We start from the raw sequence: 12,544 nt of genomic DNA, 5'->3' as shown, positions 1-12,544 counted from the left end.
CCCTTTTAGTTCTAAACAGTTTATAAAAACCAACAAAATAAGATAACAAAAGTTGAAAAATATTAAGTTTATTAATTCCCCTTTCCCCTAATCAATAAAAATCAGAAGCCAGAGTGAAAATTAACTTCTTTAGTCCATAGTTCTAAAATAGGTAGGTTGTGCTTTTTACACGTTAACTACTTGCTTTGGTTCGCTAGCCATGCTAATGTAGCCTGTTGTAGGGTCTGCTGCAGTGTTTGCATATTTAGCTAGCAAGCATTCATTGAACTCTGATTTTCAATTCTTTTGTTCTTTATTAGGAAATGAAGATTTGTTCAGCAATTATAAACCTATTTCATCTGATCCCAGCTGCTCCTCAAACTCTGGTCAAGCCTCTGCTAGAGGTTGTAATGAAAACAGAGCGGGCCATGTTGATAGAGGTAAAAGTATGATTTGATTTGGTGCATTGTTACATCTGTTACTTATGGAGTTTTCATATCATGTGTATTTTAAATTTGCCTGACTAACCAGATACTTTTTTCCATATCAAAATTTATTTCTTGAAAGTTAATGATTTATATAAGACTTAAGGTAATTGGTAGCCTTAATGTTTTAGAATTGATTTACTTAAAACTATTAGCAAACTCTTGTGATAAGACGTTAGTAATAGTATTTGAAGACTGAGATTGTAAATGAAAAAGATAATATCTCATAAAAGAAAATATATGTAGTGATGTTTTTACTAAATATTTTTCAGGCTGGCAGTCCATTCAGAGAGCCCTTGATAAAGTTTTTGACACGACACCCTTCCCAAACGGTTGAGTTATTTATGATGGAAGCTACCTTAAATGATCCTCAGTGGAGCAGGATGTTTATGGTAATTATTATAGGAGAAAAGCCAAATTTTCTTTCAAACATATTCTAAATCTCTGAGAATTCAGAATTTTTTCCTAGTGGTTGCAGGATCTCTGCTACAAAGGGTCCATGGATGAATTTGTAAGTGTTAGGATTACAGTTCTCTTTTTGCATCTCAACCTTTTTCCCCTTCGCATGACAGCCTGATGCTTTCACTAAATACTTTCTCTACCAAACACATCAATTCCTAGTTCACTTGCACACTTGTGCTTTCACTTGCACACAGATTTCAGCAATGTTCTTTTATACTAGGCTCCCATTGCGTGCACACTTCACCATGGCATCTTTTATACATATGCTCTGCTGTTTGATGTATATGCAACACCCTCTTCTATTGTGCAGAGGATCTTTCCTGTTCTTGCTCTATACCTTACATTCCCCATATACTGAACACGCATTTGTAGATTCTCTCAATAGCTTTCAGTCTTTAATGTGACCAAAGTAACTTGGAAACCGTGGATTAAGTATACGCACGATGAGTGTTTGATCAGATGTTGAAAGACTAGAGCTGAAAGGGAGCTTGACAAGTCTTCAAGTGCAATTTTTTTGGTATCATTTCTTGTTTAATTTAATGTAACTTTAGACAGTTTAAGATATTTTATATTCTTTTTTAGAGTTTTTTAAAACACAAAGATGCCAAACCTCTTCGAGATGTCCTTGCGGCCAACCCAAACCGATTTATTGCCTTATTGTTACCTGGTGGTACACAAGCAGCTGTGCGCCCTGGCTCTCCTAGCACGAGCACCCTGAAACTTGATCTTCAGTTTCAGGCTATTAAGGTAATTCCTTTGATAGAGAGCATTTGAAAATTTCAAATCTGCTCATTTGGGGCATGATGATTTTGTCAGTATCATTGCGTTTGTCTTTTTTTTTTTTTCCCTTGACAGATCATAAGCATTATAGTTAAAAATGATGAATCCTGGTTGGCAAATCAGCACTCTTTAGTGAGCCAGTTGAGACGTGTATGGATCAGTGACACTTTTCAAGAAAGACACCGAAAAGAAAATATGGCTGCAACAAACTGGAAGGAGCCTAAACTACTGGCTTACTGTTTACTGAATTACTGCAAGTAGGTGTAATTATTCTACTTTAAGTGGAGTAACTTGTTTTATCTAAGTATGTAATTGAAATTCAATCTTGTCAGTGGAAGCTTAGCATCATTTGGTGTAGAGGAGAGACTTCAAATAGTAATAACCGAGTGTATCCTCAGTAAAATCCATACTTTGGTAGGCTGTGGGATGGTATCTGAATTGTTTAAAAGGCTATGCCTGTAGGAAATTAGCAGCCTACATAATTGATTAGAAAGTTTTCTATCAAGAGCTTATTTCCATACCTTGATTTTTCAGAAGGAATTATGGAGATATAGAGTTGCTTTTCCAGCTGCTTCGAGCCTTTACTGGCCGTTTTCTCTGCAACATGACATTCTTAAAGGAATACATGGAAGAGGAAATCCCCAAGAACTATAGCATCTCTCAAAAACGTTCCTTGTTCTTTCGCTTTGTAGACTTCAATGACCCAAATTTTGGAGATGAGCTCAAAGCCAAGGTAAAGTTACAGGACACAAAAAAATTTGTACTGTGTTTCTATTGATAATGAGACCAAACTATTTCTGAAAAAATGTCACAGAAAAATCAGTCTGATTCAGCAGCAAAGCTTTGTCTCTTCTTTGGAAATTTTTTTTTTCTTTGAGGTGAGAAGAGCAAAATCAAAATCATTTCTTTTATTTGGCTTCTTACCTATCTTTCCATTTGTTTTTTAACTCAAAAATAGGGAAAATGAGACAAACCCTTCTTTTGTAGTATTAGATTGTTTGCAATTTTATGGTGCGCTTTGGGCAGTCTAGTTGGTAATCACAGCAGATAAACAGCATGATGTTTTTCTTTATTTTCCTGTTCATTGATAGGTTCTACAACATATCCTGAATCCTGCTTTCTTGTACAGTTTTGAGAAAGCTGAAGGAGAACAACTTTTGGGACCTCCTAATCCAGAAGGAGATAATCCAGAAAGCATTACCAGTGTTTTTATTACTAAGGTAGTAATTTCCATAGTGAATTGTTGTCACACAAATGAGGGCTATTAAGTAGGTACGTGTTAAGGGTTAGTTGAAATAATTTCAGTTTTAGAAATAATTTTATTTTTCATAATTTTACTGATTTACACCGAAGCATTATATTACATCATTTGTTACAGTGAGTCCCCTTCTCCTCCCGGAGACTGGGGGGAAGTTCTTATCCTAGAGTAAGTTAACTAAGCTGATTTTGAAATATTCTGAGTATAAGTTCAATATATTAAAATCCAATTAGGCATTCATAATTTGTGAAAACTCTTTGTTGGTTATGAAAGAGCTACTCATTCAGTTGTAGCTTTTGATTTAGGGATATAAACATTAGAATGTCAACTTTAGACTAGGTTCAGTCACTACTTTTTTTTTTATTTACAATATTACAAGCATAGTTTTGTTCTAAAAAACTGATGTAGCATCAGTAATATTTTAAATTAGCTTAGGTTTTACATTTTCATATACCATACAAATTTTTTTTCCTTCCTACCTCTCACCTTCATTTTATGGAGATTTTTACCATAAAGTACTCCTTTGCAAAATATTCATATTGCTCTATGTTTGTTATGGACTAGTTAAAGTTGGACAGTGTATTTACATTGAGTTTTTTTGCAACATGTTCAGCATGTATGTTTGTTGGAGTAATATTTATTATCCGTTTTTGTCCTAAGATTGATAAATGAGTCATTTAAATAGATTATTGAGTCATATTAAATGCTATTTGGAGGAAAATGTATAGTTCTCCCTTTTTTCAGAAGGCATAGAGACTTTGGTTCATTCATTCTGGTCAATCCAGAAAGAAGGGACTCTGGTAGTTGCTTTTACTACATAGCTGACCTTTGAAACCCTTATTACTTTAGGTAGTCTTGCTCAATTCCTTTCCATAAGCTAGTTCCAAAGGAAGAGTGAGCAAGGCCTAAGAATAGTGCCTTATTTATGTCTTGATAGGATTTGCCAAATTCTCTATCTGTATCACTGAATTCCCAATGTAATTAACTGTTTAATTATTTAGGGGGAGAGAAGCTTCCCAACAAGTTTTTTCCCCTCAGAGGTTCAACAATGTTTTGGGTTGTAATTTTATTGAATTTGTAGTTAAAAAAATGGATATTTCTGTCATGGGGCAGCTCTCTTGTCTTCTTTTCCTGGGGTGTTTCAATATTAAATTCTATTTTGGGTTCAGAGTATTTTCCAGATTGGTTTCTGACTATAAATCTAAGTAAACCTAAGCACAAAATGAAGATTGGTTGTGGCTGCCAGTTTAAAAAAAAATTTAATTTGTATTGTGGCTTATACTGAGCGGTTTGTCTTTCATTCTGAAACATTTACTTGGCAACTAACTTGTGCATAGTGCGCTCTGACTGGACAGGTATGAATGTTTAGCACTTAAAAAAGGTTAAAAGAAATACCCTGTAGTCTATTCTACTAAGGAAAAAACGTTTTAAATTATTTTCCTACTTTTCAACTTTATAATATTATATGCTTTAGGTTTAAATTTATTTGTGCAGCATTCTTTGCAGAAAAGTCTACATAAATATATGAATAATTACATTTCTCTTTCCTTTCCATGGTTAGGTGCTTGACCCAGAGAAACAGACAGACATGCTGGATTCCCTCAGGATTTACCTTTTACAGTTTGCCACACTTCTTGTGGAACATGCGCCACATCACATCCATGACAATAACAAAAACCGGAATAGCAAACTGCGGCGATTGATGACTTTTGCTTGGCCCTGTCTGCTGTCTAAGGCATGTGTAGATCCAGCATGTAAATACAGCGGACACTTACTCCTGGCGCACATCATTGCCAAATTTGCCATACACAAGAAAATTGTCCTCCAGGTACCTTGTGGTTTTTTTTTTTCCTTCTCCCTATCGTTAGTTTGAGCCACTTCTCCTGAAGTGTCTTTGCTTTATATTTCAATGCTTTGTTGACTCTTTCTTCCTTAACTTTAATGCCCAGGTATTTTCTAGAGCACAAGTCATATTACATTTGTTGTGTTTTCCTGTAATTGGAATTAGCTTGTTATCTCATAATAAGAGTTGGTAGCCTAGAATCCATGAACTTTTAGAAAATATTTTGATAATTGTGTTTCAGTATAATTGGTTTCCATTATAATACATATGTTTTAGTTTATGCACTTAAAATATTGTTCCAGAAAGGGGTCCATCTTGTCTACTTCAGGCTGTTAGAAAGGTTCATAACACAAAAAATAGGTTAAACCTCTCCCCCTCCACCTTGAGTATGATGGCAGTGAGACCTTGGCCATAAAGTTGATCCATGTTTAGGTTACTTAGATTTGTTTTTTTCTGTGGTCAAAGATGGGACCCAAAATGCATCTTTGAAATATGTAACACTTGTTACCACAGGGACTGTAATTAAGGAGTGTTGGTGGTTTAACCCCAAACCTGTCCTTTCTACTGGTGAAATATATATAAAGCACATGCCAAATTAATGAGAATCAGTGGTACAATCTTTGTATATATACTTCAGGACATATTTAGTTCACTGAGAGTATGAATCATTAAAAACATTTAAAAAATTGGTTTCTCCATATTTGTGAAGAATATTTTCTCAAATTTAAATGAGTATGTGAAGCAGTTTTTTTTTAAAAAGATCTTTTTGTTTCAGTCCTAATTCAGTTATTGTTGATATTTTTGAAAAAATGATTCTTAGATCATGTCTTACAAGAATCTCGTGTGTTAGGTTTTTCATAGTTTGCTAAAGGCTCATGCAATGGAGGCTCGTGCAATCGTCAGACAAGCAATGGCTATTTTGACTCCAGCAGTCCCTGCTCGAATGGAAGATGGACACCAAATGCTGACTCATTGGACTAGAAAAATCATTGTAGAGGAAGGTCATACCGTTCCCCAACTAGTCCACATTTTGCATTTAATAGTCCAACATTTTAAGGTATGTTATTTGGTTTTCAACATTTTGCTTTCAGCTTTTGGCTTTCTTTTCCTTTTGGTAATCGGTCATCTGCCTTTTAGCAAAGTTACTACCATATAAATGATACATTTATGGGTAAGTGTTTAGTCTAGTGTCAGGGTATGTATGTAGTAAGGTATTGAGTAAATACTCAGTAGTTTCTGTTTGGCCTTAAAATCCAGGTTTTTATTATTTTTTTGAGTAGAGCTCTCAAATCAAAATGGTGAATGTTTTTTGGTGTTTCTCTTTTAGGTCCATGCAAGCAATCTCTTGGAAGGAATCTGTATTCCTCCTACTTTAATTTTAAGAGGCCTGAGGTTATATTGATAATAGTTGTTTATTCTACTGTTAAGATGTTATATCTTATTGGTCTTTGCTCAAGTCTTTGTTAAATACTTTGTTTTTTGAACCTTGATTAGAATTGAAAGGAATTAGACTCCTAAAGATATTTGAGTCAAAGGGAATTACACTCTCAAAGATGTTTGAGTCAAAGGGAATTATACTCCCAAAGATACTTTAGTTTCTGACCCTTCTTCATGTTGGAGTATAAAGTGCATACCAAACTAATGAATATCAGCACTAACCTCATAATACTCAGTTCACGGATAGCATGGAGTATGAAAAACATTTAAAAAATTATTTCCTCTTTGTGAAGAATATTTCTCCAAATGAATTAGTGTGTAAAACAGAATTTTTTAAAAAAGATCCTTTTATTTTGTTCCTTATTCAGTTAAGACTCAATTTTTATTAAATAAATATAGAAACAAATTTTTGCATAAGATTCATTTTTTAAAGAATTCTCTGAAAAGAATGAAGTGGCTGCTGTGTTTTGTAAAATATGGGATTAAATGTATTTTTATTAACATTGGAAACTTTCCATAGGTTTATTATCCAGTGAGGCACCATTTGGTACAGCATATGGTGAGTGCCATGCAGAGATTAGGCTTTACTCCCAGTGTTACCATTGAACAAAGAAAATTGGCTGTGGATCTGGCAGAAGTTGTCATTAAGTGGGAATTGCAAAGGATTAAAGATCAACAGGTAGGAATGATAATTCTTTTATATTCCCTGTAGCTGGTTTTTTGTTTTTTTTATACTTTTCCGTAGAAATCATAAACTTTAATTTACTCTCTGTTATTTTAGCCGGATTCTGATATGGATCCAAATTCAAGTGGAGAAGGTGCCAGTTGTGCCTCATCTGCTATTAAAAGAGGACTGTCAGTTGATTCTGGCCAAGAGGTGAAGCGATTTAGGACTGCCACTGGAGCAATGAGTGCAGTAAGAAAATGTCTTCTGTAACTCCTAATAGACATCATTGACTCTTGCTTATGTTTTTCCTTTATTGGTGCTGTCCTTGCTTGTGAGATTCATGTTCTGCACAGTCGTCAATCAGTACATAAAATTTGACCTATGTTTATTTGGGGGAGGTGGGAGGTGGGGCATTTGTGTATTTAGTTAAAGATAATACTCTTCTACTGTAGTTGAAGCTATTTTGTTTTATTTAGTATTCTTACTTAGTATCTGGATAGTTCTGTGAATGACATTTAGATGCTTGTGTAGTTATAGTGAAAAAACTCCTTTGGAATTTGGGATACATTGTGTGTTTGGGATGACATTTTATTTATAATGTTATATGTTGTGTATTTTGAGTCTTTAATCATAAATGAATACATATGTGTGTATACATGTGCATGTGTGTATATGTGCATAGTATAGCAGGAAAATGGGACAACAGTGTTAGTCTGATTAGAGATTCTTCCTTCTCACTCCCCACCTCTTATTTAGCTTAATGTTTATGAATTCTATCAGAATGCTATCTGACTAGGTTGGTGGAATGTTAGAGGAGTTTATATTGGATCAGATCAGAAGGTTGAAGTACACCTTTATGTAATCTTTTGATAACTATATAATATGGTTAAAACTTCATTCCCTGTATATTTTTAGGTCTTTGGAAGGAGCCAGTCATTGCCTGGGGCTGATGCTTTACTCGCCAAGCCTATTGATAAGCAACATACAGATACAGTGGTGAACTTTTTGATTAGAATTGCTTGTCAGGTATGATTGTAAATTTGTGGCCCTAATTCTTTGGGACAAATATTACCTAGTAATCTTAGTAATCTCCCCATTTGTGGTGTGTGTATACATATATATACATAGATACCTTTTAAAATAATAATGTCATTAAACTGAAAAGGTTTTGAAACTTTGGTGTTTCCATTTTTGGAAGCGATTTTCTTTTTAGGCATTAAAAACCTCAAACATTTGTTTCACAATTTTTTGAGAGAACCCATTTGCATATTTGGGACTTTGTATGTATTTATGCAATGTAGATTAACAATCAAGGTTCTGTGGTTACATATAGTAGAATTCGTTTCATAGTAATGAAGAGCAAATGGGCTAAATTGGAATGTGTTAGGAATAGACTAAAAATCTATTATAATTTTTTAGTACTTCATAATGAAATATATTGCAAGTATGTGATTAATAAAAATTCGTTATTTTTTTGAATTTTTAGGTTAATGACAACTCTAACACTGCGGGATCTCCTGGAGAGTTGTTATCACGACGTTGTGTTAATCTCCTAAAGACTGCTTTACGACCAGATATGTGGCCAAAATCAGAACTCAAACTACAATGGTTTGATAAGCTTCTGATGACTGTGGTAGGTTCACAAGCCAATTAGGTCAAATGCAGGAATCTTAACAGAAGCAATTATTATGCTGTATAATTTTGTTTCTCAAATGAGGACTTTGGCACTTCCAGTTATTATAACTATCTTTAAAAAGAGATACCCTGATTTTCAGTTGTCAAACTTCTAGCTAGAGATAGCTCTTTCTGCCCCTCCATGGGTTTTAGAATTGGCAGATTATTGGGACCAAGTTCTCTTCTGCCAGTCTGGCTGATCATGACAGCAGGGTATCACTAAGCAAAAAAATTTAGAAACTTTTACCTATTTGTTACCTGTTAATAATTCTGTACACATTTTGAAAATTTTGAGATAGTCTCTTATATTTTGCAAATATACTTTTAAAAATAAGACCTAAGGGAAAAAAAGATAAAAATTAGACCTCATTTAGACTAAAGTTTTAATTAATGTTGTACTATTAAAAAAATAAACCAATCTCAGTTTTCATAAAAATAGGCATTTTAGTGGCTAATGTAGAATTGTGAACTTAATTATCCTTCGCGATCATCTTATGTTGTAACATCAGACCAAAAAACATGAGGCACTGTAACATATCCCTGAGGCATTGTATAATTATTCAATTTACCAAGTTCATGACCCTAGAATTTTTTTCTGCGAAAACTATGCTGTAAGTTTTATGCATTTCTTTTACCATCATAGGATTCAATTTGTTGTTTTGTAGCTTGATGGAATTGGAAGGCTTTTTCTATTTGAGTTATCAAGTCTGTTGTGGAAGGTTGGTGTCATGCTTGAGCTAAAACCACTGACTTTTTTGAAAGGCTACAAAATTTAGTACCTGCTGTACAGAATAATGTGGTGAATAAACCCCATAAGTCTGTAGCACATACTTTGTTTTGAGTTTGGGTCTATCTATAATTTATTCCTCCTGTTTTGTTTGAAAGGCCTTATGTCAGTTGATGTATCTCTTTTCCAGAGAAAGGTGGCTACTGCTTTCCTGGTAAATGTAGTCATAATTTAAAGCTCATCAGGATGATTTCAGAAAAACCTGGGAAAACTTATATGAATTGATACAAAGTGAAGTAAGCAGAGCAAGATCATTGTACATAGTAGCCGCAATTTTATAAGATGGTCAATTGTGAATGACTCAGCTATTCTCAGCAAGATAGTGATACAAGGAAATTCCAAAGGACTTATGTTGAATAATGCTACCCACCTCTAGAGAAAGAACTGGTGGAGTAAATACAGATTGATTCATACTTTTCTTATTTTATTTTTGTTTTATTTTTTTTTGTCTGTGTTCCCTTTTGCAACATTGCTAATGTAGAAATATGTTTTGCATGACTGCACATGTATAATCTACATCAAAGTACTTGCCTTCTCAAGGAAAGGGAAAGGGAAGGGAGGGAAGGAATTTGGAACTCAGAAATTATAGAGAATGAATGTTAAAAATGATTTTTATATTTAACTGAGAAAAAATAAAAAAAATCTTTAAAAAAAGCTCAGAAATGGACAGCTCATGCTTTAAAAAAGTGATCATTTATTGTGGCATTATGCTCTTATATATTAAACTTCAATAATATTATGATGTTGATCACTTTTATCTAACAATTTTTCATTTGAGAGCATGCTTTTGTGACTAAATGGAACAAAGATTTTCAGAGGAAAAAAGTTGGTAACATTTACTGAGCTTATTTTATTTGTAGGCAATTTTTACTGATCATCTTTTTTGGTTTTGTATTACTTTGTCCCCACATATATGCCTTGCCCAGGACATAAAATAAAAATGCTTTGTGATATAAAATAAAATTTAAAAAAAAAGGAATAGTGGGTGAAGTATTTTAACCGAATTCACCAACACATTGACTGTGTCTGAGTGCATATGCAGTATTCCATTATCATAGTCTTTCATCTGTGCAAAAAAGTGGGGAAGTTACATTTTTTTCCTCTTTTCTTTGGAGCCAAGCTTGAACATTGTAATCATGCAGCATTCAGGATTTTGTTTTTTGTTTTTGTCCTGGGGTGAGAGAGGGTTCTTTACATTTTGTTGTTGTTGTAGTCATATGTATTTTTTCTGATTTTTCACTATCAATTCACATAATTTGTGCTTCTCTGTAATCTTCATATTTATCATTTCTTATAATGCGATAATATTCCATCACATTCACATACCACTTTAACCATTCTCCAATTGAGGGGCACCTCCTTTGCTTTTACTTCTTTGATACTACTAGAAATATGGGATATTTCTTTCTATCTTAGGCTTTTATCTGAGTCCAAGAGCATGGACAATTTACTCATTTTCTTCACATAATTTCAGATTGCTTTCAAAATCATTGGATCATCTTCCAATTCAACATTTTTAGTGTGTACGGCTTTCCATAATCTGTATCCCCCCACATTGACTACTTCCATCTTTTTTTATAAAGATAAAAAGCCAGTTTGCTTGATATGACATAAAACCACATTGTTACTTGAAATTGTGTTTCTCTTATTAGCGATATGGAGTAATCTTTTATATGGTTATTGATAGTTTGGCATTCTTCTTTTGAGAACTGTTTTCATGTCCTTTGATAACTTATTCCTTTAAGAATGGCCCTTGGTCTTAGAGATTCATTTCATAACCATACATCTTAAACAGCAGATTGCTATCAATTATTTTGATTTGGAATTTCCCCCAATTCGCAGTTTCCCTTCTTGCCCTCCTTGCATTAATTTTGTTTTTACAAAAGCTTTTCAATTTCACGTAGATCAAAATGATCTATTTTATCTTTTGCTGTTTCCTCTCTACATTGTTTATTAAGAATTCCTCTTGCCATGAATAGTAGCTTACTTAAAATAAAAGGAAGCAATAATCCAAGGCAATAGAATATATGTTATTGACATCTGAATAAGGGTTGTGTATAAAAATACTGAACTTAAAATTCTTTTTAAAAATGATTTCTTCCTTTTGAGGCAGCTGGTGACTCAGTGGATATACTGTGGATCTAAAGTCAGAAAGACCTGAGTTCAAATCCAGCCACTGATAGTTGCTAACTGTATAATCCTGTGCAAGTCACTTCACCTCAGTCAGCCTCACTTTCCTCAGTTGTAAAATGAAGATGATAACAGCACCTACCTTGCAGGGTTATGGGGATCAAATGAAGTAATATTTGTAGTATTTTAACAAATAACATTTTATATTATAACAAATGACAGTTGTTATTGTTATAACAATTATGTTTCCTCTAACAATATCTTTTAATAAAAAAAAGAATAGAGGAGTTAAAAATAAGCAGAACTGATTAATACATCAAAAAAGTCTGAAAAGTTATGAAGGGTAGAGTACCCATGGACCTCCCACCTCTACAAAGGAGTGAGGTGGGGGGGGGTGTCTTTTCATTTATCTAATTTGGAGCCATGGTTATTCTTTATAGTTTTACAACCTTTGCTTTTGATTGTTTCATGTTTTTTCTTTATGTTTACATCATTCTAGTCATTGTCTATATTGTTTTCTTGGCTCTGTTTATTTGACTGTGTATCAGATTGTGTAAATCTTTCCATGCTCTGCTGTATTCATCATATTTGTCATTTTCTAACTGTACAGTAATATTCCTTTGCATTCACTTAACACAATTTATTTAACTTCTGCAATCAATAGGCTTCTACTTTTTTTCCAATTCTTGCTCTCATAAAAATGTTGGAGAATTACTTTATATCAGTGACCTCTTTTGGAGTATAAGCCCTTTTTAAAAGAAAAGGTTAGGGGGCGGCAGCTAGGTGGTGCAGTGGCTATGGCACTGGCCCTGAAGTCAGGAGGACCTGAGTTCAAATCCGGCCTCAGACCAAACACTTGACACATACTAGATGTGTGACCTTGGGCAAGTCACTTAACCCCGATTGCCTCACTAAAAAAAAAAAAAAAGAAAGATTAAAGTATACTTTTATTGTTCTTGTCACATTATGAAAACTTCTTAAAAATTTAAAATAATGGTCTTTTTAGGCATAATATTCCTGCTTGCCTAGTTTTCTCTATTTT

General features: G+C 33.7%; 1 protein-coding gene across 7 annotated transcripts in view; it reads left to right on the top strand.

The window, feature by feature from the left end:
- Positions 1–12,544, top strand: part of LOC114052489 (transformation/transcription domain-associated protein) — a 169,861-nt gene that overhangs the window by 54,372 nt on the left and 102,945 nt on the right. For 6 of the 7 annotated variants that reach the window (XM_027875135.1, XM_027875131.1, XM_027875136.1 and 3 more), the window contains exons 32-43: positions 300–419; positions 737–856; positions 1,509–1,673; positions 1,782–1,963; positions 2,241–2,439; positions 2,798–2,926; positions 4,526–4,792; positions 5,658–5,864; positions 6,765–6,923; positions 7,026–7,160; positions 7,827–7,937; positions 8,398–8,544. In XM_027875135.1, coding sequence (XP_027730936.1) covers positions 300–419; positions 737–856; positions 1,509–1,673; positions 1,782–1,963; positions 2,241–2,439; positions 2,798–2,926; positions 4,526–4,792; positions 5,658–5,864; positions 6,765–6,923; positions 7,026–7,160; positions 7,827–7,937; positions 8,398–8,544 — 1,941 coding nt within the window. The remainder of the gene's footprint in view (positions 1–299; positions 420–736; positions 857–1,508; positions 1,674–1,781; positions 1,964–2,240; positions 2,440–2,797; positions 2,927–4,525; positions 4,793–5,657; positions 5,865–6,764; positions 6,924–7,025; positions 7,161–7,826; positions 7,938–8,397; positions 8,545–12,544) is intronic. The other variant, XM_027875134.1, reaches the window with a different exon arrangement.

This window comes from Vombatus ursinus, unplaced genomic scaffold (assembly GCF_900497805.2).
Source record: "Vombatus ursinus unplaced genomic scaffold, bare-nosed wombat genome assembly UNPS02014807.1, whole genome shotgun sequence".
Taxonomy (NCBI): Eukaryota; Metazoa; Chordata; class Mammalia; order Diprotodontia; family Vombatidae; genus Vombatus; species Vombatus ursinus.
This window is presented reverse-complemented; position numbering and strand designations above follow the sequence as displayed.